Source organism: Gopherus evgoodei, chromosome 13, assembly GCF_007399415.2.
Source record: "Gopherus evgoodei ecotype Sinaloan lineage chromosome 13, rGopEvg1_v1.p, whole genome shotgun sequence".
Classification (NCBI taxonomy): domain Eukaryota; kingdom Metazoa; phylum Chordata; order Testudines; family Testudinidae; genus Gopherus; species Gopherus evgoodei.
In genome coordinates this window covers 19392846-19419255 of record NC_044334.1, presented here as the reverse complement: position 1 = coordinate 19419255, position 26410 = coordinate 19392846, and the positions used below count along the sequence as shown (strand labels likewise).

Here is a 26410-nt window from a genome sequence, read left to right as displayed (position 1 = left end):
GGCCTTTTGCTCTTCCTGAGCATCCTTTAGGTTCTCTTTTGCAAGGGCTAAGGAGTGTCGGAGGGTGCTTTGTAGGTTGCTTACAAAGTCCAGAATGTTAGTTCCTGGAGAAGGCGTAAACCCCTCCCATTGCTGCTTCACCAACTGTAATGGTCCCTTAACCTCGTGACCATACACAAGTTCAAACGGTGAAAACCCTAAACTGGGATGTGGTACAGCCCTGTAGGCAAACAGCAACTGCTGCAACACTAGGTCCCAATTATTGGAGTATTCGTTGATGAATTTACGTATCATGGCCCCCAAAGTTCCATTAAACCTTTTCACCAGGCCATTGGTTTGATGGTGGTACGGGGTGGCAACCAAGTGATTCACCCCATGAGTTTCCCACAGTTTTTGCATGGTCCCTGCCAGGAAATTAGATCCTGAATCTGTAAGGATGTCGGAGGGCCAACTGACCCTGGCAAAAATGTCTGTTAGGGCCAGGCACACAGTGTTAGCCTTGGTGTTGCCTAGAGCTACTGCTTCCGGCCATTGGGTAGCAAAGTCCACGAAAGTCAGTACGTACTGCCTTCCTCTGGGTGTCTTTTTTGGGAAAGGACCCAGAATATCCACAGTTACTCACTGAAATGGGACCTCAGTTATGGGGAGTGGCTGGAGAGGGGCCTTGACCTGGTCTTGGGGTTTTCCCACTCTTTGGCATACCTCACAAGACCGAACATACTTGGCAACGTCCTTGCCCATCCCCTCCCAATGGAAGGACTTCCCTAACTGGTTCTTGGTTCTGTTCACCCCAGCATGGCCACTGGGATGATCATGGGCTAAGCTTAAGAGCTTCCCCCGGTACTTAGTTGGAACCACCAACTGTTTTTGCGGCTGCCATTCTTCCCGGTGTCCACCAGAAAGAATCTCCTTGTATAAAAGTCCTTGGTCTATAACAAACCGGGATCGATTAGAAGAGCTGAGAGGCGGTGGGGTGCTCCGTGCCGCCGCCCAAGCTTTCTGAAGGCTGTCATCTGCTTCCTGCTCAGTCTGGAACTGCTCCCTTGAGGCTGGGGTCACCAGTTCTTCCTCAGACTGTGGACTTGGGCTTGGTCCCTCTGGAAGCGATGTAGATGATGGGGTTGTTTCCGTTGCTGGTGAACCGCTCTCCGCTGGTGCACCTGAGGTTCTTTCAGGCTCTGGCTGAGACTTTTGGGTATGGCTGTCTGTTGCTTCTGCCAGTTCTGGCTCGCTGGCACCCTCTGGCGTTGAGTTTGAAGATGTGGTTGCACTTGCTGGTGCTGGTTGCTGTTCCAGTTCCGGGCCTGGGACTGGAGGTGCTGTGGCTGTTTGAGTGGTTGGCATGGAATCCGGGTCCACTACCTCTGTCTGGGTCTCTGGTAACACAGACGGGGTGTCTGTGGACGGCTCAGGAACAGGAATGGGTCTGGAAGCTTGCCTGGTTTGGCTACGTGTAACCATTCCCACTCGCTTGGCCCGCTTCACCTGGTTGGCCAAGTCTTCCCCCAGCAGCATGGGGATAGGATAATTGTCATAGACTGCAAAAGTCCACATTCCTGACCAGCCTTTGTACTGGACAGGCAGTTCAGCTGTAGGCAAGTCTACAGCTTGTGACATGAAGGGGTAAATTGTAAATTTGGCCTTTAGGTTGATGAATTTGGGGTCAACGAAGGATTGGTGGATAGCTGACACTTGTGCCCCCGTGTCTCTCCACGCAGTAACCTTCTTTCCGCCCACCATGTCAATAACCTAGTCCCAGATTTGGACCTTAGCGTCCAAAATACGGGGGTTAGCATGAAAATCTCCAAGCTTAGTTACCAGCTTGGACCTGGTACTGCTGCCACCACCCAAAAAATTAGAGTGTTTTGGGGCACTCTGGTCCCCCCAAAAATCTTCCCTGGGGACCCCAAGACCCAAATCCCTTGAGTCTCACAACAAAGGGAAATAAACCTTTTCCCTCCCCCCCCCCCAGGTGCTCCTGGAGAGATACACAGAAGCAACCTCTGTGAATCTAAGCAGAGGGACTCCACTCTCCCCATTCCCAGTCCTGGAAAACAGAATAACTTCCCTCTTCACCCAGAGGGAATGCAAAGTCAGGCTAGTAAATCTAACACCCACAGATCTCCCCCCAATTCCCTGGTGAGCTGTAGACCCAATTCCCTGGAGTTCCTCACTAAAGAAAAACTCCAACAGGTTTTAAAAGAAAGCTTTATATAAAAAAGAAAGAAAAATACATACAAATGGTCTCTCTGTATTAAGGTGACAAATACAGGGTCAATTTCTTAAAAGAAATATGAATAAACAGCCTTATTCAAAAAAGAATACAATTTAAAGCACTCCAGCAACTATAGACATGTAAATACAAAAGAACATATAAATCCCTATCTGATCTTTGGTACTTACAACTGGGAAACAGAAGATTAGAAAGCAGGAAACAGAAATCACTTCTCATCCGAGAGAGCATACAGGCAGAAGACAAAGAACTCAGACACAAACTTCCCTCCACCCAGAGTTGAAAAAATCCTGTTTCCTGATTGGTCCTCTGGTCAGGTGCTTCAGGTGAAAGAGACATTAACCCTTAGCTATCTGTTTATGACAACTACCCACTCTGGGTTCAACAGAGACTGGGGAATGTTCCTCGGCTGATCATGCACAGCATGAGTACCAGGCCCTCGGGGATCCCAGAGTGTTTCACTGGCTCCAGATCGGGTAACACCATGTCCTTGACCATCACGGGGGCCCCGGCAGAGGATGATCCTGATTATTACTGTTCTGTGTGGACAGAGAGTGCTGATCACAGTGACACTGTCAGATGGGGAAGTGATACAAAAACCTCCCTCCTCAGCCTGTACCCTGTTGGGAGCACTTATTCTTTGCACCGGGGGTCACAGGGGCAAAGCCAATGTTCTGGGCACAGACTGGGTGCCAGTTTCTCTCCTTACAAACTTCCCCATGACACAGCAATACAGCCTGGGAGAACTGGAGCCTCCTTTTGATGGCCTACAGTCGGAGTGGGAGATTAGTTTGAAAGGCGCCAAACATGGGATGAATTGTCTGGTGGTGTCAATCTGTGTAGCTTCACTGACTGCAGGGGGGCTAGGGCGATTTACACAGCTGAGAATCACAACCACAATGCCTGTCGCTGTTATCAGTTGGTGCTTGCCCCCTGTCCATGTGCCTGCAAAACCCCCAGCCCTAAAATGAAACATCAAATAATGACAATCCTAGTGATCTGCCCATGTGACCCCCAAGATCACATCCAGCTATGAACAAGTACAAGCACGAACCCCTTATGCTCCCCCTCCTGTGACCCGGTGTGTCTGGGGCAGCCCTCACTGGCAATGCCATGCGCTGCAAAAGGGAGAGCGGATACTCCCCAAACTGGTGGTTAACACTGAAGTTAGACTCAACAATCACTCACAAACTGTTCCTGATCCCCCACATTGGTTATCAAGGAGCTGAAAAAGAACCACACAGCCCCTTTATTGCATTCCAGTTCTCTGGCTCACAATCAGTGCCTAGGTCCAGTACAGTGAGAAGTTATTTTAAAAGCTCTGCTCACATATACAAAATGTGCTTCTGACCCCAAAAGGTAACAACCACGTTACCAGGTCAATGTGAGTTTGCATCTTACCCAAAATACAACGCTGCCAGCCAGTCCTTTGGTGTCTAAACTAAAGGTTTATTGGAAAGGAAAAAGAACAAGAAGAGAGTTGCTCAGTGGTAAAGCAATCACATACATACAGACATCAAAGTCCATATATCAGGTTCTTAGCAGTATAGGTGAGTTTGCTGGCTTGAAATTCCCTCTGGAACTCATCCACAGCTTAAATGGGTCATTCAGGCCTTTGTTCAGAGCTTCATTTTATAGAAAATTTACTCCAGAGGTAAGAAACAAGAATGAAGAGAAAATGGAGATGATGCAGCTGCCTTTTGTATTCTTTTGCCACGTGGCTGGTACTTCCTGTGTCCCCAAACACAAGCTTTGCAGCACATGGCATGGCATGCCCCTACATGCATTGCTGACTCATCAGGTGTATCCCCTGGCTCCCTTCAATGGGTTCATGGTACAGCGGATTATGCTCAATGGGCCATCGAACAAGGTAGGCAGTGCTGATGCCAATCTGTCTGGGGGCATCACACAGCAACACAATGTACATTTGGAAATAGAGATATACCCTGAGTATCTAGAACTCACAGTACAAAGGTGATACAAACATAAAAACAAGATTATCATACTCAGCAAATTATAACATTTTCACAGATACCTTACATGGCATATCTGGTCAGATTCACTGCAATTTTATAATATTGGTATCAATAACATCACAAAGTGTTCTGCATATTCCATACAGCCACAGCTGCCTCCCCAGCAGACTTTTCCCCAGTCTTTTCAACCATTCCTGTGTTGCTGGGAGACAATTCCTCTGTCAGTTATTGTGAGGGATCAAAGACCCCCTCTTGGGGAATGGAATGTGTTAGACAGGAATTGCTGTCTCATTGTTTCCTTGTGCTCCCCCGTCAGTCCATCTGTCTGTCGGTCTCTCCACCTGGTGTCTCTCGTCTTCTTCACAGACTGTGAGCTCTCTGGAACAGGGACCACCATGTTTTTCTGGGTTTGTACAGCACCTGGCACAATGTGGTCTTGGTCCATGACAGAGGCTTCCAGGTGCTACCCAATGCACGTAATAGCCAATAATGTTAATGGGAAGAAGGGCCTCCCTCTTACAGCAGTTTCCTAAGTAGCTCTTCTCCATGACCACTGACAGAGCCTGGGGAATGCGGCCCCTGTGTCCGGGCTGAGCCTGTAGCGTCTCCCTGGGAGGTATCTCAGGCAAAGGCAAAATATTTGCCCTGGTCACAGATCTGTTGCTTGGCCAGAAGAGGTCACTGGAGCTGCAGAAATCCCCTGGTGTCTGGTCGCTCTGGTGGTTAGTTTGCCAGGGTCGGCTCCCTCTCACCAGATAGCAGGGTGGAGCCTGCAGTGGCTTTGGGTTGACTCTGGACACGGCTGGCTGACAGTCCTGCTAAGCCTCAGTTCCCTGGCTGGGGGGGGAGGGTGAAAGCCCAAATGTGTGATAATGTTACAGTGGAGTTAGAGTGACCCAGCCTCATCCCAATTGATTGGCACAATTAGAACAAGCAGACGGAGGGAGAGAAAAGGGAAAAGGAAAGAGAAGAATAAAGATCAGGAGCAATTAGTTGAAACTCCATTTCTAGGGGCAGCTTCAGCTTCTTCACTCTCTCTCCTCCTCCTTTCCCTCCTCCTCCGCTTGCCTGTTCCCCTAGACAACAGCTCTCGGGGTGGGCATTGGCTGGCAGAGTCCTGGTCCCCCTGGGGTCCTTTAGAGCATAAGAATGGCCATACAGGGTCAGACCAATGCTCCATCTAGCCCAGTATCCTGTGTTCCGACAGTGGCCAATGCCAGGTGCTTTAGAGGGAATGAACCGAACAGGAAATCATCAAGTGATCCAGCCCGTCGCCCATTCCCAGCTTCTGGCAAACGGCAGCTAGGGACACTTCAGAGCATGGTTTTGCATCCCTGCCCATCGTTGCTAATAGCCATTGGTGGACATATCCTCCATGAACGTATCTAGTTCTTTTTTGAACTCAGTAATACCTTTGCCCTCACAACATCCTCTGGCAATGAGTTCCATAGGTTGACTCTGTGTTGTGTGAAGAAATAGGTCCTTTGTTTGTTTAAACCTGCTGCCTACTAATATCATTGGGTGACCCCTAGTTCTTGTGTTGTGAGAAGGGGTAAATAACATTTCCTTATTTATTTTCTCCACACCATTCCTGATTTTATAGACCTCTATTATATTCCCCCTTAGTTGTCTCTTTTCGAAGCTGAAAAGACCCAGTCTTATTAATCTCTCTCCATACGGAAGCTATTCCATACCCCTCGTCATTTTTGTTGCCTTTTTTTCTGTACTTTTCCCAGTTCCAATATATCTTTTCTGAGGTGGGACGACCAGATCTACAGGCACTATTCTAGATGTGGGTGTACCATGGATTTCTTCCTTTAGTCCCAAGGCCAGGCAGGGTAAGGGATGAAACTCATGGTACCTGGTGTAGATGGTGCCCTGCAGGTGAGGAGAGCCCTGCAGCTGTGACCTGGGAGCTTTACTGTAGCCCAGAATGAGAGCAGGGCCAGTTACATGACACGGAGCCAGGAAGGTGCAAAGGAACATGATGGGGAGAGCGTCCAGATCTGCAAAGCTCTGCCAGGGAGAGACACTCCGCTGTCTTGTTCTCCGGAGCAGCTCCTCCGGCTCTGTAGGGATCTCACAGAACAGGCTCAGATCCCTTCTGTAAATATATTTTAAGGCTATTGCTGCGTCACTGGTCTGTCTGTCTAAGCTTTTATCCTGTGCTTATCCCAGTGGGACTGGAGCATGTGTGTGTGTTGCTGGGGGCAGACTGTGAGCCTGGCCAATGCTGCGCTCCCTGTTTGCCAGTCAAGGACTGTTAGACTGTTCAGACAGCCCCATTTCTGTCTGGCCCCCAGTGACTGATCCCCAGGATCCCCTCTGAGCTCTCTCTGCTAGGGGCTGGCTTTGTGACCCTGGCTGGCCCAGATTCACTTGGAACGTGGCTTTTACTCTTTGAGGGACTAATTCGTCCTTCTCCCCACACCTGCAGAAGGTGCACAAACGTGTGAAGCAGCAGAGCCGGAAAGGTCATGCTGCACGGCGGTGGGAGGATGCAGGGAGCCTGCCCAGATTCATTTCCCACAGCCCCGTGTACCTTGCAGGGCTCCTCCAGCCCAGCGTGCAGGGGAGTTTCAGCTAAAGCCAGGGGATCTGTGACCATGTAGAACCAGACTCCCGGCAGGGGAGGTGTAGCAGCCACACAAGGGGCTATGGATCAATTTTGCTGCTCTTCATTGGCAGGTGGGGGTGGGCTGGGTTCCCTGCCTCTCCTGCACATGGGCTGTTTGCTCAGGCTGTGCCCAGGGACCAGGCGTTTCCCATAACGGGAGTGAGGGAGGGATTGGGCTGCAGGGGCCAGAGGGAGACGCTCTCAGGAAGGAGCCTTCTGTACTGGATGCTGAGTGATGGACGATCTACACCCCAAGGGCTTTTCTGTCACCTATATTTACTCCTGCGCTGCAACCCGTCCTCTGCCCATTGCAGTGTCAAGTATGGGTGCCCAGGGCTCTGTGTGTTCTGCCCCTCTGAGGCGGGGAGAGGAGCACACGCAGACCCCCTGAAAGCCAAACCGCAGGAAGGAATCGTCAGCAACAGCAGAACTGGGGCATGTGTCTGATTAAACAAATGTGAACTCACTGCTTCACCGGGAAAGTTCAATCACTTCCAGCCATCATTGAATTGTGATAATTCATTGGATTTTATCTTTGATTAACTTGAAAGCAGAAAGTCCTTTACTACCTGAAATGGATACCAAACATCAGTCAAGCTCGGCTAATTAATGAATCACTAAATATCCACATACACAATTTTAAACAAGGATAGAGGCTCCTAGTATTTGTGGGAAAACAACCGTGGTTAGTACCCCTGAATTGCCCACACAGAACGGTAGCCAGCAATCATCATAGCACTGCCTCAATGCTTTATTCTGCTCGTGCGCGTACGGGTGTCTGGGTTCAATCCTCGTTGCCTCTGGACTTGCAAAAATGAATCTAGGAGCTGTGTCATCATCAATTAGTTCTTTCTGGCTGAAAAAAATATTAGTAATTTAGCTGTGTTTCTTGCTCTGTCTGAGATTTGCTCTCTTCATGCTGCCTTCTTCTTCTGATCTTTCTTGAGCCTATCTTCCTTTTAAAAAATTATCTTCTCTTGATCATGCTCTGTACCCAGTAAGCAGGGGGCAGATTTGAATGAAGATGTCGTTCTCCAGCACTGGGGGTTTAAGAGAGAATCAGAGTGTCCCAGCCACAGACCCGTTTGCCTCAGGAAGCCAAACTCGTCTGGATTCCACCATGGCCTGGGCCCCTCTGCTCCTCACGCTGCTCACGTACTTCTCAGGTCAGCTGGGCAGGTTTATGTGCAGTGGGATTGTTATGGAGGAGGTGACTTTTCAAGGAATAAAGAAACTGAAATAATTATAATGTGTTTGTAATGTTGATTTCAGAGGTCAGTTCACAGGCTGTGGTGGCTCAGGAGCCCTCAGTGTTCATTGCCCCAGGAGGGGCCATCACTCTGTCCTGCAGCCTGAGCACTGGAGCCATCACCACCAGCAACTATCCCTCCTGGTACCAGCAGAAACCAGGGTCTGCTCCTCGGATGCTCATATATGAAACTAATAAGAGACCCTCAGGGATCCCTGCCTGGTTCTCTGGGTCCATTTCCAGTAACGACGCTGCCCTCGCCATCACCGGTGTCCAGGTAGAGGACGACGCTGACTATTACTGGGCTGTGTACACGGGTAGCAGTGGGTGCACTATACACAGTGATACAGCGAGGTGGGGAACTGAGATAAAAACTTCCCCTTTTCTCCGCCCTCTCTCTGCACTGGCTCTGCTGGGAACGGTGCAGGCTGCAGTCTGGCTTCTGCCAAGAAAGAGTCCAACTGCTGATTAATTTCCAATTAGAATTCCAGCCCTTCTCCCCAGGGGGTGTGGCCCTTTCTTGCCTCCTTCTGCCTCTCTTTGCACAGGGAACAGCGCTGCCCTGTTCTCTAATTGCTCTCTGCAGTCTGCAGACCAGCTCAGGCAAATCTCTGTGTCTAGCTGAACGGGGCCTGTGTTTTAAAACACTGGGCATGTGTCTCCTCAACTGCACTCTTTGATGGTCTTCGCACACAATCCCTGACACTGAATCACGATACACTGGGGGCCAAATCCAGAAGGGCTGCATAGGGGGGTATGAGCTAGACTCCCTTCAACACACACAGATTATTGAAATATGTCATTGTAACAGGTAAAATGCAGGTTCTGGAGTCATATTACTTTAATCCAAAGCCATCTTGCTGCATGTATTATTTTCTGAGGGAAGATACTTTTGTTCCTTCCTGAGATCTTACCTCTCCGCATACAGCAATGTACTAAGCTAGCTAGCTCCATGCTTTTAACCTGGGAGATAACAGGCCAGAGTCTGATTTCAGTTGAACTGGTGTAAATGCAAAGTAATTCCATTAAGGGCAATGAAGTTTACTCTGTATCCACACTGGTGGTGTAAATGAGATCAGAATTTGGCCCATTGGCTTTGGGAAATGGCAATGCACTGGCTGGTGTCTGTACAGTCTGCAAAGTCCATGTAACTTTGACTGAGTCCCATCCTGATCCCTTATGACAATATTCCAGCTGCAGGCTGTGAAGTGGAAAACACATTTCCCTTCCACACTCCCATCAGCAAACAGCCTGTGGCCGTGTCAGAGCTCCATTTCCCATTAGTCACAGAGCTTCCTAGCACTGAGCCATTCCTTCCCCACACAGCCCGGTGGGAACGGCTGCAGCTGCTGCTTGAATCTCTGGACCCTACAAGTATCCAGGGCTACAAGTGGACTCCGTGCAATGCAGAAAATCACTTCTCCCACCTGTGCAGGGTTCTCCTCTGCACTGTGAATGAGCAGCCCGTGGTCTACACTCACCAGTGCTGGGTATCAGTTACTAAAGACACTTGTCCTTTATGGCCCTTCTCCCATCTCAGAGTGGGAGCGCAGAGGTCACGGCAGCAGCAGCAGCCAGTGAGCAGGGAGCTGATTTGCATGAAGGGGCCGGTCTCCAGCTCTGGGGGTTTAAGAGAGAATCGGAGGGTCCCAGCCACAGACCCATTTGCCTCAGGAAGCCGAGTGCATCTGGATTCCCCACCATGGCCCTGGGCCCCTCTGTCCCTCGTGCTGCTCATTTACTGCTCTGGTATTGAGGAGTCTTTCAAAATTACTCATAATTTTTGCATATTTAATTTCTCTTACTCTGGGGGCAGCGCTTCAGCTCCTCTCACTCTGTATTCTCTTGTGATTGATTCTGTTCCAGGTTCTGATGCCCAGTTTGTGCTGACTCAGCCACCCTCAGTATCAGCGTCTCCTGGGCAAACGGTTACGATCTCCTGTGCCAGGAGCAGCGGCAGCATCAGTGATAACTGGAATTCCTGGTACCAACAGAGCCCTGGCCGTGCTCCAGTACTGATTATATATGAGGATAGCAAGCGGCCCTCAGGGATTCCAAGTCGATTCTCCGGTGCCATTGACAGCTCTGCCAATGCTGCCACTCTAACCATCTCTGGGCTCCAAGCCGACGATGAGGCTGATTATTATTGTGCTTCATATGCTGGCAGTAGCAATTCCACAGTGCTGCAAGCACAAGGGGAACTGAGACCAAAACCTCCCACAGCAGCTCAAATGAAACTCCTCTGCGTTGGTCTCACTGCGTCTTTGTGCTGCTTGAGGCCCTGCAGCTAAATGAACTGTCTCTCCTCAGCCACGGGTGTTACAATCCCAAATCAAGGGTACATTGTGAGGTAGCTTGTGTGTGTCTTGTTGGGGGGGACAGCCATGGAGGCAGCTGCTCTGTGGGATGCATTGAGGCATTGTACCGGCATGGGGTGGACATAGGCAAAGGCCTCTCAGGGCACTGGGGAGGCAGGGGCTGGTGAAAAGAGCAGCCTGTGCTCTCCCCATCGCTGCTGCCCATGCTGGCGATCCACAGGGGTGGTGGCCCTGTCCACTCCTCACCTGGGCTGGCCGTGCTGCCTTAGCATGGTGGGATGACACTAGGTGGTAGCTGACCCCCAAGCCAGCACTCATGAGCTCCGTATCTATATTGGGTCTGGCTCCCGTGCAGGGTGCACTGAGATGGGAAGAGAGTTGGGATGTGTTTTCATGGGTGAGCTGCTCGTTCTTGAAACCTCTGATGCATGATTCCCAAGCCAGACACACCCTGGGGAGGAAGAGTTGGGCCGGCTCCACCTGGGATGGGATGTCATAGGGGATTGTACCAAGGGCATTATAGCCAATAATAGTGTTTAAGCTTAAACATGACTATAGAAATTCCAGGTCACAGGATGCCTGAGTACGAACGATACTTAATCAGACAGGGCGCTAGGAAACCATGACACATTTTCTGAGAGAGAGAATAACTGAATGAATTGTTATCACATATGCAACTGATATGACCCCAACCCTGGAGGGGTGGCCAACATGTGAGGAGGGCAGAATGACACTGCACAGACATGTGGGGAGATTAAATCATTGGAGGCCTGCAGGAAACCAGAGGAGACTTGGTGCTAAGAAACATAAAGCCTTCCTCCCAGTGAAGGAAATGAACGCACAGAGAGAAAGTGGTGTAGGACCCACAACCAGCAGTTCCACCCATCACACTGAAGTGGAGTTTCTTTCTGTTTGTATCGCTAACACTATCCTAGCAGTGACCCCTGGAATGGGTGCGATTGGGCCTGGGCATCAGAGAGGGGAGGTAGCTGCAGAAAAATCTCTTTTGATAAGAAAATGACCCACAGGGCTGAAGCCACTGGGGAATATACCAATGACCATTAGTGTCATCATTGTCCGCAGTTTTGCCAGGTTGTACTAAGGCTCCTTGGGACAGATAACGTCTAGTCACAACCTGCGAACCCTGCAGGGAGATTTCCCTGTAACTGATTATTCCCCCAAACCTAGGTACTTTTTGTACCATGCTTTTATAGCCACATCAGTCTCAAATGCAAATGGAAGTTATATGAAATGTTAGAGGACCCTGCATCTCCTTGTGAGCACCAGGCTGACATGGCTTGACCACTGGGCTACACACAAACCATGGTACGTGTCCAGTGCCATCCAAAGTAGACATGATGTCTACCCTCACTGTCCAGGCCGCCCATCTAGGGTCTCATCTAGTGTATTTCAAATGAGGAAAAAGAGCAGTTACAGTGTGCAGGACGCAGGCTGAGAGCATTATCTGCTTTATTTAGTAACTCAAGGTGGGCTGGGATTGCTGCTGCCCAGCTGTGCAGATGACCTTCCTGGGGACTGAGGTCCCGCAGTAGGTGCATCAATGGAAAGAGCAGAACCCCTGCTGCTCTCTGCTGTTTTCATCCCCAGGGCTTTGTTGGTTCCAGTGAATGTCCATCTGCTCACAGAGGCTAGAGCCTCACAGTCGATGCTTCTGGTCCTGGAGATGGAAAGTCCCAGGGTGCTGATTTTCTCTTCACTGCTCAGGGAAGCTTGGTTGTGGGATGGAAATTGCTTAAATCCTGCTCTGTCCAGCAGGCAGGACACGTGAACAAGGGCCAGTCTGGGTCATTTGACGACAAAGACTTAATAGATTAAAGGGTCCCTTCATCTCTTAGTATGCACAGTGGCCACTGAAGCTAGAGGCGTTCAGGTATGTCTAGGACTTCAGGATTTTTCCACCTACAGAAAGGACTGGGAGGATACTAGTGAGACCTTATTTCATGACTTCTAGAAAGATTTTCTGGAGGATTTTCCTGGAATAAATAGATAATAAACTTCAGTTTGCGTCCATCTAATTCTCCAGAAAGTAGCAGAAAACCAAGATTAAAACTTAATGACACAGAGGAATTCAAGACATGATGGAGAGATGGACCTGAACTAAACCTGGGTGTATCAGGCTTCATTTTGCAAGTGGTCAGTGGTGGGACAGGGAACAGGAAAGCTCTCTGAAAAGGAAGAGCAGGCTGTGCTTAATTTGTGCCAGGGCTTGCCAAGGCAGAGCCCCAGCACTTCTAAGAGCGGCAGTTCGTAGCTCCGGCCACGGCCACTCTGGGCTTGCTGCATCAGATATGAATGTAAAAAAATTGCTTGAGCCCCAGCATCTCATTGCTTGAGCCTTGGCATCTCGGTCATTACGAATTAAGCATTGAGAGCAGGGAAGTCAATAAACTGTTTATGCTTCACTGAGTTAATCACTTACAAGGATGATCCCTCCTTTATCTGACTCGGGCAGGGAGGTGCAGACATCAGCAGTCAGTGACCAGGGAGCAGATTTGCATAAAGGGGCCGTTCTCCAGCTCTGGGGGTTTAAGAGAGAGAATCGGAGGGTCCCAGCCAGACACCCGTTTGCCTCAGGAAGCCAAGCTCATCTGGATTCCCACCATGGCCTGGGCCCCTCGCTCCTCACGCTGCTCACTTACTGCACTGGTAGGTGGAGGGTTTTACTAATAAGAGTTGTCATCCCTTTTAGCTCACCTCTTTCGCTTATTCCAATAAATGGGGAACCGGCTCCTCTAACAATGTTCTCTTTGCTACTGATTTGTTTCAGGGTCCTTGGCCCAGTTTGTGCTGACTCAGCCGCCCTCAGTATCAGCGTCTCCTGGCAACGGTTACGATCTCCTGTGCCAGGAGCAGCGGCAGCATCAGTAGCTACTATGTCTCCTGGTATCAGCAGACCCCTGGCCGTGCTCCAGTACTGATTATATATGAGGATAGCAAGCGGCCCTCAGGGATTCCAAGTCGATTCTCTGGTGCCATTGACAGCTCTGCCAATGCTGCCACTCTAACCATCTCTGGGCTCCAAGCCGACGATGAGGCTGATTATTATTGTGCTTCATAGATGGCAGCTACAATTCCACAGTGCTACAGAGCCATGGGGAACTGAGACCAAAACCTCCCACAGCAGCTCAAGTGAAACTCCTCTGCGCTGGTCTCACTGTGTCTTTGTGCTCCCGGAGGCCCTACAGCGAAATGAGCTGTCTCTCTCCAGCCACGGGTGTTACAATCCCAAATCAAGGGTACATTGTGAGGTAGCCCTGGCTTGTGGCAAGGGGAAGCCCTTGCTGGTAGACATGGCTGTTTCCATGGCATCGTTACATCAGAGAACCCCGCTGTTGGGAAGCCCGTTGCCAGGGCCAACGTGCAGGGGGTTGGGTCTGACCAACACCTGGGGAAGGTGAAGCCAGCACCACACCCCGCATCGCCATGGCAACGTCTCCCGGGAAAACAGCCTCGAGCCCAGCCTGCTCACCTGAGGGCAAAGGGCAGCACCACCCCGGAGCTCCACTTTCTCCAACGCGCATGTGCAGCCTCCCCACGCTCATAGGCCAATTGCGCCTGTCCTGAGCCGTGGTCACGTGCTTCACGCTCTGCCCTGTGATTGGCTGGGCGGGTCAGTCTCTGCGCGCGGTTTTCCCGGAAGCGGCCGACTCGAGCGGAGCTGGGGGCAGGATGGTGAGTGTGGGGGCCCGGCCGCGCTGTGGCAGGAACCGCCCGGGCTCCCGGTGTCTCTGAGGTGGCCAAGGCGCGAGGCGGGGGGCTCGCGGCAGACACGGCCCGGGCGGCGCCCCCACCACGGGCTGGGCTGGGCTGGGCGGGCCGGGGGGCGGCTGAGAGCCACTGAGCCAGACCATCAGCCCTGCAGAGTGGCACCCGCTTCAGGCTGGGGGTGCGGCAGCCCCGGTGTGTGAGCCCCCTGCCGGGGGGGTGGGGATAGCTATAGACCGGAGTGGACCTGCACACTCCCTCCCACACGCTCAGCGCTTGGCTTCACTTTGCCTGTGTCCTGCCCTAAATGTACCTCGCAGGAGCCATGCAGGAGAACCTGACTACGCCTCATACTTTCTAATTCACTCTAAAATAAAAAATCCCAGTCCCTCCCGAAAGGTTTCTCTTGGACCGAGGTGTGGGGGGATAGTCCTGTACCTTTACTTTTACCAGGTCTAGCTAGAAGTTTATTTTCTTTGGTGCATCATCACCAATATAACTGGCTTTCAAAATAAAGGATCGGTGTGAGGATGTATCTGGAGGCCCTAATTCTGCAACGCCGTAAGCATGTGCATAACTTCACTGTCCTCAGTAGCCTGCTTGCAGACTGTTGACCCGCTCCCTTGGTTAAAGTTGCAAGCAGGCTTTAAAGCTTCGCAGGGTTGGGCCATTAGTTTTTAAAACATTCACTGGTGTTAATTCAAAATTCAGGAGTTTGGGGCATCAGGGGGAAGGCTCCTAACCCTTTATCCAAATTAACAGTTCTAAAAGAAACACTTGAATGTGCTTTCATATTAACTTTGTAATTTAAATTTCTTTAATTGTGTTGGTTGCTTTAATGATATTTTAAAAAAACCTCATTTGGAATTACAGTTGTCCAGTTTCCTGGAACAATGTAAATCCATGAACTATTAGCTTGTGTTTAAACTGCTATTTTTGGGTACATTTTCAGATGATTTGTCAAAAGGTGATTTATCCTTATGTGAAATTCAGGGGATAGGAGTCGGGGCACTAAAAATAGCTAGCTGACTGGAATGTTACAACACGGAGCCTGACTCTTTTGTTGAGTAATAGTCTGGAAAGCTCTTCCAATATTGTTTTGAGCACAGCTGAATAAAACTGTTTAAAAAAAATTTTTTTTTCTTCCATAACATTCAAAATTCATTAATGATTAATTGCAGTTTCATTTGGCTAAAGATTATTTTCCCTTTCTGTTGCATTCTTTGTTTAACATGTTCATGTTTCACACTGTTTTTTCATTTTCCCCTTGTCTGCAATCACTTCTTCATTCCACTAAGGCTGGGCACAGAGTAAGTTTACTCCGCTTGGCTCTTGCTAACACAGGTGATGGGTGATTGTCAACGGTGCTGATGTTAAATAGGTACTGATACACTGTGATTTGTCATTATAATAGCTTTTTAAAGAGAGGTGTGTGAGAGATTCAGAGCAATGGAAACTTAAACTTTGTAAAAAAACATTCCCTTCTTGGATTTTTTTCGTTTGACCTGATTTGTCATCTTCAGACATATACTGAATATTTAAATTATTATCTTGCGAGTTGTTGCTTATTTGCTTTGTAATAATAAATGTATATGGTCACAGAGGATATGCTTTGGGTAATATATGGTATGTCTGGAAAGATCCTAATGCTATTTGGGTCAATAATCGTTGTAGGAAAACAAATTTAGTCCTACTGTAATTTTATGTGAATATAGTCTTTAAGATAGCTAGGACTCTTCATACCACTTTAGTCCTGATGCTCTCTTTCCCTGCTTTTTCCCTAAAAGAGGAAGTCCCAGGAACCTAATATCTCCGTCTCTATTAAAGTTAGAGTGCCAAGTTTATGTAATAATAAAATGTGTAGCAAAAAGTGTCAGACTGCGGTAGGAGCCAGCATCAGAATCATAGAATGTCATGGTTGAGAGGGACATCAGGAGGTCATCTAGTCCAACCCCCCAGATTCCCTAAATGGTCCCCTCAAGGACTGAGCTGACAACCCTGGATTTAGCAGGCCAATGCTCAAACCAATGAGCACTCTCTCCCCTGGATTCATTTACTCTTCCATAAATATCCAAGCTTTTTGTTGTTGTTGCAGTTATTTTGGCAGGTGGGAACTTGAATCTGGTCTAGGAGCAGATAATCCTGGGTGTCTGTCCATCCATCAGTACGTAGTAGATCAAATTCTGCTGTGACACTCATACAGCTCCATTGTCTCCAGTGAAGTTTCATGTCTCTAATTAAGCATAGTTTGGCCAGGGGTTATGTGTATATAACTCCAACAAGTATTATGTGCATATATCTCTCGAGTGTTGAGTAAAGGCCCTAAAGGTTGCCATCCTGTTATAATAATAATTTGCAGTATAAAATGAGCTGTTTAGGATGTTGGCTTAAAAATGGTGTCAGCTCACATGGCTATGCTGTCAGTTTTTCGTCGAGCTTGCATTAGTAGCCCCAATGTATTAGCTGAAATAATTTTGGGTTTAAAGTCTCCTAACACAATTGATTTTAGTGTAGGTGAGGCCAAAAAAATTTTTTAAGCTTTCTCTCCTCTCATCAATGTTTTAAAGTGAATTTTCCACCAGTAAAAGTTGTCAGTATGTCTGGCAATCCTGGGGAATAAACACTACCTAAAGAACAGGTACAGAACAGGCAGTGGCAAATCAACCTTCCCCTGCTACCTTACCTATATATGTCAACTCTGATCCAGACTGGCCAGCTGTTGGCATTCTAGGGTAGTTCGGTCTTCATGTCCATTCAGTACTTTGTGTCTGGCTGAGACTATCCATCTTCTTGTTCCTTGAGTTAATCCTGTCAAATGGGGTCTGCTCTGAGTCCTCTCCCTCCAAAGTGCTCTCTGTTCAATGCTCTATCCTTTAGCACACCACATGCTAACGTGTCTTCCATTATGACATCCCACCACTTCTTCCTGGGTTGGCCTCTGTCTTTTTCCTTCAGTCTTGCTCTCTTGGAGTCTCTTACCCCCATAGTTGTCAGGACTGCGCTTTATGTGATCAAACCACCTGGGCCAGAATGCCCTCACTTTTCCCAGCTTTGTGTGTTACTGTAACATACACATTCCTCACATGGTCTCTCTTGCTTACTGCACTCGTCCCGCTCAACATTTGCATTTCTGTGGAATGGATCCTTTGCTCATGTTTCTTCTTTATTGCCCAATACTCAGTGCCATACATTAAAATGAGATGGGCCACAGTTTTACAGACTTTCCCTTTTCAGCTTACTGGTACCTTCCTGTCACAAACTACACCCCTTATCTCTCTCTCCATTTCAGCCAGGCTCTAATTTCATCCTCCAGTTTAATGGATTCTGGAATGCAAATACTTGAAACTTTACATTTTCAGTCTTGTCTGCCCATCAAGTTTCAAGGATCATTCTTCAGTGTTCATATTATTGAAATTACATACTATATATTCCATTCTGCTTATTTTGAGTCTAGATCTCTCCAACAAATCTCTCCATTTCTCAAAATAGTCTTCCAGACTGTTTCACCTCAGTGCCCAGAATGATAGCATCTGCACTACGTGCACCGCGGTGCCTCCTTCTGGATGTTCCTTGTGAGCATGTCCAGGATGAAGATATACGAGAAAGGGCTCAATGCTGATTCTGGATGCACACTACCTTTTACCAATAGTTTGTTTCACCAATGAGTTCTGGCTATTGACATTTGCATCTACATACATGGCTTGAACAAAATGCACACAATTTTCTTTCCTATACACCACCAGAGGACATCCCTTGGAACTTTGTTAAAGGTCTTTTGCAGCTCAGTAAATGCCATGACGGTATTTTCCCACTAGCTGCTTTACCGCAAAAACTGCATCTGTTGTCAGTCTTTCTAGCTTGAAGCCATATTGATTTGTGCTTGTATCTACTTAACGTCTTAGGATATGTCTACCCAAATCCAGTAGGGGTCAATTTATCACGTCTAGTCTAGACGCTTTAAATCAACCCCTGAGCGCTCTCCCATCGACTCCTGTACTCCGCCGCCGCGAGAGGCGCAGGCAGAGTCGACGGGGGAGTGACTGCAGTAGATTCACCGCAGTGAAGACACCATGGGGAGTAGGTCTAAGTATGTCGACTTCAGCTGCGTAACTTAGATGGATCTCTTTCCCCCAACCCCCCACAGGCCTTAGTCTCTTATCAATGACTCTCTCCAACAGTTTTGTTGTATGACTCATCAGCTTTATCTCTCTATAACTAGTTCTGTTGCCAGTGTCACCTTTTTCCTTATATATTGGCCCTAAGACGCTTTCCCTTCCTGCTGAGACTGTCAATACGATTGCTAATGCAGAAGGTCATCTTAGCAACAGGAACATCTGTCTAGAGATGACTAGGGACCAAACCTCCTTCACTGAGGACACTAAACTCATCAGAAATGCTTGCTTTGATAATTTCTAATCGGTGCTGGATTTAAAAGTTAAAGAACCTGTGTCCCTTTACCAGTCTCCAGAGCCATTCCACCCACTCACCCACCCCTCTCCAGTACTTGGGTAGTTTGGACACTTGCTCAATCAGGTTTTCGTAACACAGTGATAGAAACACCTTAGGCAGTCTGCACTTGTGTTTACACCATTGCTAGCACCTGTGCAGACACAATGTGATAGTGTAAATGGGACCAAGGTTAATTTACAGTGTAGCACTGACATACCATACAGCTATCTTAGTACTTGATATTGCCCGTATCCGCAGCACCTGTGTGTACGTACAGCACCAAACATATTTTAGGCACTACCTTAATACTAATAAATACTACTACTGTTGGAAGAAGAACAAGAACCCTAAGCTTAATAATCAGTTTTATTTATCAAATTAATAGAGGTGATTGTTTTGAGACTCATTTTTCCTTTGTTCTAATGGCATAAGTTCTTTTGCTTCATAACCCTTTTCCCACATTTGTTGCTGTATAATCAAATTAAGCTTGATGTACTGATGCTATGCTCGCATGCATTTGGTTTCTTAATTAAGCTTAATTTACAAGTCGTTGCATCACATTGTTGGCTACATTTATAATCAAGGGTTAAGTTTAAAGGTATGATAAGGGGGACTTGATCAGATAGCTGGCAGTCTGCTGTGTGTAGATGGGAATGGTGTGTTACAGCCTAAGATAAATTTTATTTTATGTATATAGTTGTTGAAAGACAAATTTAACTTCTACTTGATACATTAAATACATATGGAACTGCCAAGGGAAACTTAGTAGCTTAATCATCTGGTTGATCTCCATCTTACTATCAAATCTGTTTTGTTGACATGAGATACATTCACTGTCCAGTAGATTTGCTAGAGTTGACTTCTGCTTGCCATATTCATACAAGTTAGTAACTGAAGAGACCTGTTAGTCTTCCAGGCCATCATTGTTTCTTGCGCTACTAGCTGGCCACTTTGAAAATTTTTCACAAATGGCCATAAGCCTCGGACTGCACTGAAATAGAGGCTTATATGTTTTTATTCTTTTCTAGGACAAGCCTACACAATTAAGAACTCTGTGTGGTTCACATTCTTGATTCTTAATACAGAATAGCAGAATTTCATTGCTTCTGCAAATTTGCTATGCTATATTTTTTGTGTGATTACACACAAAAAATCCAACTATTTTTTGCAAATGGGAGTTATTCTACCCTTTCTCCAGGATGCAAAGGAACGAGGTGGTCAAATATATTGTCCTGGCATGCTAAAGCTACTATGCTGTTAATAGCCTATAATCTTTAGAAGCCATAGCTTTATTTGGGACATACACAACTTTGTGGATCTGACTAACTCATAACCAGGGTTGTAACACCAGGTAGGGAATAAACAGCAAGAGCTGATGGAAAAACTGGAACCAACTGGAATTTTATCTATGGTTCTTATCACCTTGGTGCTATTCATGTGTCTCAGTGTTGAGGAATTTGAAATAATTATATAGAAGCAAAATTGTTTCTAAATAGACGTCAGTTTTCAATGAAGAATCAATTGCAGCTTGAATCTCTGTGCTGAGTAAGTGGTATCCAGCTGAAGCCACTTGGATTGACTTTAGTTGGAATCCCATACTTTGCACAACTGCGGAATTGAGTTGTTGGTATTCTGCGTGCAGGGTCAAGGAACAAGTCAGATCTAGCAGAAGTGTGCAATATTTATCGCAGCAAGGGAAGGATTAAAAAGAATATTTTGGAAATCTTCAAAAACGCAGTCTCTGCTTTTAAAGTGTTTTCTTCTCCTGGCTCTTATCACCAGCTTCTCATTCACTGTAAATGTGTAAATAAATATCATGCTGTGATAGCTGCCAGTGAGGAATGCAGGCTACACAAATGTAAGTATAACAGAATCTTAGTAGCCCTGCTGCAGAATTTGAGATTGAGAAGCTGCAGGGTTTCTAGGGATCTGGCCATATTTTATATGCTGGAACAGCCTCTTGTGCATCAGTAATGTTCAAACTGCTGTCAGTGGCTTATGTGTTTGTGGAATCTTTTTGTCAGATTGTCAGATCATCCTGAGTAGAAATGAATTTTGTTTTTAATCTCTCGTGAAATCTTCTTACTAATGGACAGTCAGTCAAAACAGGACAAACAGCTGTTGAATGTCTATAACTATTTTGTTGATGTAATTTTTAATATTTTTTCATTATCTCTGACATCTAATAAGTTGGTGTTAGTATTAGGAGACCTTCACATCCCACATCGATGCAACAGCCTGCCAGCTAAATTCAAAAAATTGCTGGTTCCTGGCAAGATCCAGCACATCCTCTGCACAGGAAATCTCTGCACCAAGGAGAGCTATGACTACCTCAAGACTCTGGCTGGGGATGTTCACGTTGTCAGAGGGGACTTCGATGAGGTAATGGCCTCTCTAAACAATGTCTGTGTGTGTGTGTGTCTAGCAGGCAAGGATAACATTTGCATGACTTTATCTAAACCACTTAACTTCAGTGTCATTAAGATGGCATTAGTCATTCTTGCATTGGGTAACACACTGGGGACAAGAAACAAACAGCACTATGTGATTATGAGATCAGTGACTTTTAAAAGTTTAGTTCTCCCTCCATACACAACAAGAGTAAATCCAGCTCTTGGATTTGTGCATGTTTGTATAATGCAGTTCAGATAATTGTATTTGAGTCATATTTGTATAAAAATAGCTAGACTTCTGGCTCTGTTTTCCCTCACTATTGCCAGATTGAAGACCCTCTGATCTCACTTACTTCTTTTGCAGCAATTGTGTGGTTTTTGTTTTTGGTAACACTATAACTAAGGTTAAGTTTTTGTCAGGGATATTTGTAGTAAAAGTCAGGGAGAGATCACAGAAAATCCACAAAAATTCACGGCAGCCCATGACCTGTCCTTGACTTTCACCACAAATCTCCTTGACAAAAGGGAGAGGCGGTTTCAGCACCCACCTCTGTTGGGGCTCCTGGGTCCGCCACCACTGTGGTGGGTGGGAGCTCCGAAGTCCCCCTGCCTGAACAGCTGGTAGCCGCAGTGTCCCCCAGCCACTGGCCATGGGTGCAGTTGCAACTGGGCAACTGCGCCTGGTCCTGGTCCTGCCAGCCGTGGCTGGGAGCTCCAGCCCCAGGACAGAAAATGTCACGGATTCCATTACCTCTGTGACATAATTGTAGCCTTAACTATAATTAACTTGGAAAGACCAGATTTTTATTGGTAAATGTGTATATGGTGAAATTGATGTATAACAAAATAAAAAATACTTATTTCCATTGATGATTGAAATTTACAGCTAGGCAAAATAAGAAAAATGCTGCTTGAGAACTTCTTAGAGTTTTTGATTTTCTGGATATTTATTTTGTATATGTTGACGTGATGTTGGCAGCTTGTGTTTTAATGGGTATAACGCTTTAACTTCTTTAATGACAGTGTATGTTGAAATTCAATAACTTCCTGCAACTGTAAAAATAAACATTGATATCCACCAAAACTATTTAAAAAAATATTGAATTCTGCCAAGCCTATCTGTATTTAACGCTATTTGGGAACAGCAGGGTTCCCAAATGTTAAGTGTTTCTGTAAACTTAGCCCATTCCCACCAGCTTCCAGTCTGTTCCTTGCAAAAGTATTCAGTTGACTCCTGCCTGGGTATGGAGCCAATATTGAGTGGATTCTGCATGATGAAGCTGAGAAAAATGTAGTTGCCCATAAGGGTATTACTCAGTCATTTGCCCGGAATGAATACATGCAAATGGACTTTCTGCCAGTGAAAGAGTATATGTAACCTGCGCTGTGTGTGCTTATTTTTAGAACCTGAATTACCCAGAACAGAAAGTTGTAACTGTTGGTCAGTTTAAAATTGGGCTGATCCATGGCCATCAGGTTATTCCATGGGGTGACATGGCCAGCCTGGCACTACTGCAAAGGCAGCTGGATGTGGACATTCTGATTTCAGGGCATACACATAAATTTGAGGCATTCGAACATGAAAACAAATTCTACATCAATCCAGGATCGGCCACGGGAGCCTATAATGCCTTGGAGATGTGAGTTAAATAAGTTTGAGGATCTTTATACTGCACCCATCACCGTAATATTTGAGCACTTATTTTATATTTGTATAGTTCTGGTGCGCCCATGACGATGATACTTAGATGTCTGTCTTAACTGTTTGTGGTTATAAGAAGCTTTAGATACTGGAACAATACTTTACCTCTTCTCTTTAGAAAGCTTAATATATGTATTGTATTCTTGAATAATTTCTCCTAGGTCTAGTGAAGGAAATGCCGAAAATGGCTGCACAGCATTTACGCACGTTTGTTATTGTCTATTCCCTTTGAATCCCAGGACTGGAAAGTTCTGAAAAACTAAAGCCCTGTATTCATCTGTATCAAATGAAATAGAGACAACTGCGCTCTGATGTTTCTAACATTCCCCTTCAGTGATATATGCCAGAGATGGGACAGCTTCAGTGGAAAAGATATTTTGGGGAGGGTTCCATGCTAATATAATGCACTGAAATTACCAAAAAAAGTTTTGCTGTTGATCTCAAGGATTATTCTAGTGTAACTTCAAAATCCCTCTGCCTGGGATGAATTGTAGCTGCAGTTTTTCTAAGTGTTGTATTTTCCATTCTTCTGCAGTAGATCACACTCGCAATGCAATTTTTAAATCCGATTCCTTGGGGCAGTTCACGAGTTGTCTAAGTTAGGGTCTGTTAAAATCTAACTGTAATGCTGCTACTTCTCTAATTGTCAAATATATGAACCAAAATGATTTGTCTTTGCAGAAACATCATTCCTTCATTTGTTCTGATGGATATCCAGGCGTCCACAGTTGTGACTTATGTGTATCAGCTCATTGGGGATGATGTGAAAGTAGAAAGAATTGAATACAAAAAGCCCTAACGCAAATCAATCATGTCCACTGGTGCTTTTTTACCGTGTCTCATTCCTTTTTCCCGTCAAATCGACTAACTAAACCATCGTGATCCACAGACTTTATTGCAACACTTTATTGGACAGTTTACACACTAACACAATCAGTTTTTACTAACTACTACTTGTAAGCTTATTGTAAACCTTAAGAGTGTAATTCGTTTACAGTACATAATTTCCAAGCACACGTCACACACTGAACTATCATCTATGTATAAAATGGCTACGCTTGTAAATATCTAGTGTTACCACAGCTGTTAAGACTGACTGATCTCATGTGCATGACTAGCTTGTTGTAATTTGAGACCAAACTTGTTACATAAATTATTCTAACCCTTAATATTTAAATAAACACTTATCTCATCTATTTGTGTCGTTTGCTTGCCATGAATATATTTTTATGTATTGTGGATCGGGCTGGAATTAGAGCATAACTTCTCAAAGTGCTTAAAGACCATCCGAGCCATTAAGAAGTCTTAATTTATTTAAAATAGCATTTATTCAACCGGCATTTCTGATAGAGATGATTGTGTAACATGTGACTTGGCCAGAACGGATGAATAAGATGCAGACCCCATGGTTAAAGTAAAACCTGTATTAAAGTAAAATGACTTCCTGTATTAAAGATGGTTGCTGAACAGCTTCCTACCCGAGCTAAACTGCAACTAATAGTCTGATTTATGTCCCTGCATTAGCTATATAGGACAAGGCAGCTCTATAAAGAGGAAGCTTCCTGTTGCTTCTCACCTGCTCCCATAAGCCAAAAAAAGAATTTTTTTCATCTTTCTCTCTCGTTCCTCTTGTAAGGGTTAAATGCCCCAGCTAGCACTATTTCAGTCTGGGCGAGGCACTGAAGCACAGCACATCTGGTCTCTGCTACCATAGAGCTTTTAGCATGGATACTCCCCTGCCCCCGCTGTGCAGAGAAAAAGCTGCAAAGGCATCCCCTGAAATCATCCATAAACATGTTAGACTTGACCTCAGCGAGCTCTAGGCCATCTTTTCTGAACACCTCAGGGAAGCGTGTGAAATCTTGCACTGAATGACCACCAAAGTTTGGAGGTACTTGGCCATCTCCCTGTTTCACACACTCCTGATCAATCCAGTGGTTCTCTGCTTTATCTGCCTCCAAATGATCTGACCAGAGAATCCTCACGTTGTCTAAGCAGCGTGAAATCCCTCTTTATCCTGATGACTAGTTTGACAAAGTTCTTTTCTACCTAATGGGCAATGCTGATCAGCCACGGGTAAGAATGAAGAGTGCAGAAGCAGCAGTAGTATGTGCTGCTACATGTGGCCCCAATGCATGATGCTGTCATTTAATGCCAGAGCCATAGAGAAGAAGTTACTTTAATCACTGCCTCCTTTGCCTTTGTGTAATGTTTTCCCCTGTGCCTTGCAGCTGATAGCATCTGTGATGCCCAATGAGTGAAATGAGATGCAGCAAACCACAGAATCTGCTGAAGTATCTTTGCATTAAGTGCTCTTGGTATTGTTCATGTTTCTGTTTCTTGAAGATTAATTTGAACAGAGTTTGCATGGTTGACCCTCTTCTGCGTCTGAAAATAGATCTGCTGTTATATTAATCTGAAACCACTAGGTGCCACACTCTCTCCTCAAATCCTCTCTTTTTGCTCTTTACTCTGCAGCAGGCTGCTTGTTCTGATTCATTCTGTGGTATAGGACACCTCTATCTCCCATCTCTCCCAAATGCATTGTAGTTATCAGTTATTATTTGTATTACCATAGCCTCTAGGAGCCCTAGCCATAGACCCCAGTTTGAGAGCCGCTGTGCTAGCCCGTAATAGGGTTGTTGTTATAGGGAAAGCAGTGCCCAGTGGACACTTCACGCAAAGTTGGCTCTAAAAGCTTTTTTCCTTTTTCTACGGTGGGGTAAGTGAAACTGGAAGTCAGTTGATCCCACCCCATGAGGATTTCTAGACTCAGGCAAGTGAACTGAGAATGAGATATGAACCTCATTCACACCAGAGGCACTGAAGGAATTACATTTTCTTCACACATCAGAGAGGATCTAATAATTTATCTGTGTAGCAGGGCGCTGGTACAAAGGCACCTAATTGGCCCCTGCCCAGTCAGCTCCAATCAGGAGAAACAGATTGGGGCTGATGGAAAAGGTCTGATGCTGGCTGAGGGTTGGCAATGCATGTGGGCCTGACGAGCCAAGGACTATAGAGGCTGGGAGGGAGTCAGGAGGGAGGGGGCAGGCAGGGAGACGTCAGGGAGGGAACTGAAGGTCTCCTAGCTGAAGGCTGCCTCTGCCTGTAAAGGAGGTGACTAATCCTGTAAAGCTTGTATATAGACAGACACCGGTGGTGGGAGAACCTTAAGTAAATAAAGACACAGGTGTTGCACAACCCTGAAGCCTCTCTGAGCCTTATTGGGGCAGCAAGTGGGCTCCAGGAAGAGGGGTGGGTTGTGAACCCTGTTACAATCTGCTTTTCCTCCCAGGTCCAAAGCATTCCCTTATTCTCCTCCTCCCTCTAAGGCATCAGATCACTTTCCATAGGCAGAGAGAGCTGGGGATGGCTATCTCTGGGATCCCTCAACACCACCTCATAGGCTAGGGCTGTGCTGGGAGGCAGCAGGACCTGCCGTTCTGACCCCAGATTTGTCAATTACACTGTGTGTGGCCTCAGGCCAGTCAATTCACTCTGTGTAATATGGTGGAATACTGCTTCCCTAAGCACCCTGGAGGAGAGTTGGGAAAAGTAATTACTTATCACTTCTACAGTGCTTTGAACGAGTAAATAATATCAATATGAGATGGGCGGAGGAGTCACTAGTGACAGAGGACAGTGCTCCACTCTTAGATTCCTGTTTTCTTGTATCTGAGCCTGTTAAACAAATGATTCATTGTTTCAAATGCCAGTTATTCCACAGACTCCAGTTGTATGATG

At 46.3% G+C, this 26410-nt stretch overlaps 1 protein-coding gene and 2 gene segments (V, D, J or C); all 3 read left to right on the top strand.

Moving 5' to 3' along the window:
• Positions 1-7946: 7946 nt before the first annotated feature.
• Positions 7947-9948, top strand: LOC115661067. The segment is given in 3 exon segments: positions 7947-7992; positions 8099-8429; positions 9942-9948. Coding segments are annotated over 3 exon segments (384 nt in total).
• A 3067-nt stretch (positions 9949-13015) lies between these two features.
• Positions 13016-13482, top strand: LOC115660730. The segment is given in 2 exon segments: positions 13016-13060; positions 13182-13482. Coding segments are annotated over 2 exon segments (336 nt in total).
• A 538-nt stretch (positions 13483-14020) lies between these two features.
• Positions 14021-23859, top strand: LOC115660721 (vacuolar protein sorting-associated protein 29). 4 transcript variants are annotated; one of them, XM_030582349.1, is made up of 5 exons: positions 14037-14086; positions 15418-15429; positions 20759-20950; positions 22366-22601; positions 23345-23859. In XM_030582349.1, exons 1-5 carry the CDS (start codon positions 14084-14086, stop codon positions 23460-23462), a joined length of 561 nt encoding a protein of 186 aa, XP_030438209.1. In that variant the 5' UTR covers positions 14037-14083; the 3' UTR covers positions 23463-23859. The 4 variants fall into 4 exon arrangements, with proteins under 4 accessions (XP_030438210.1, XP_030438209.1, XP_030438211.1 ...); XM_030582350.1 differs by lacking the exon at positions 15418-15429 and having other exon boundaries at positions 14021-14086; XM_030582348.1 differs by lacking the exon at positions 14037-14086 and having other exon boundaries at positions 14256-15429.
• The last annotated feature ends 2551 nt before the right edge of the window (positions 23860-26410 follow it).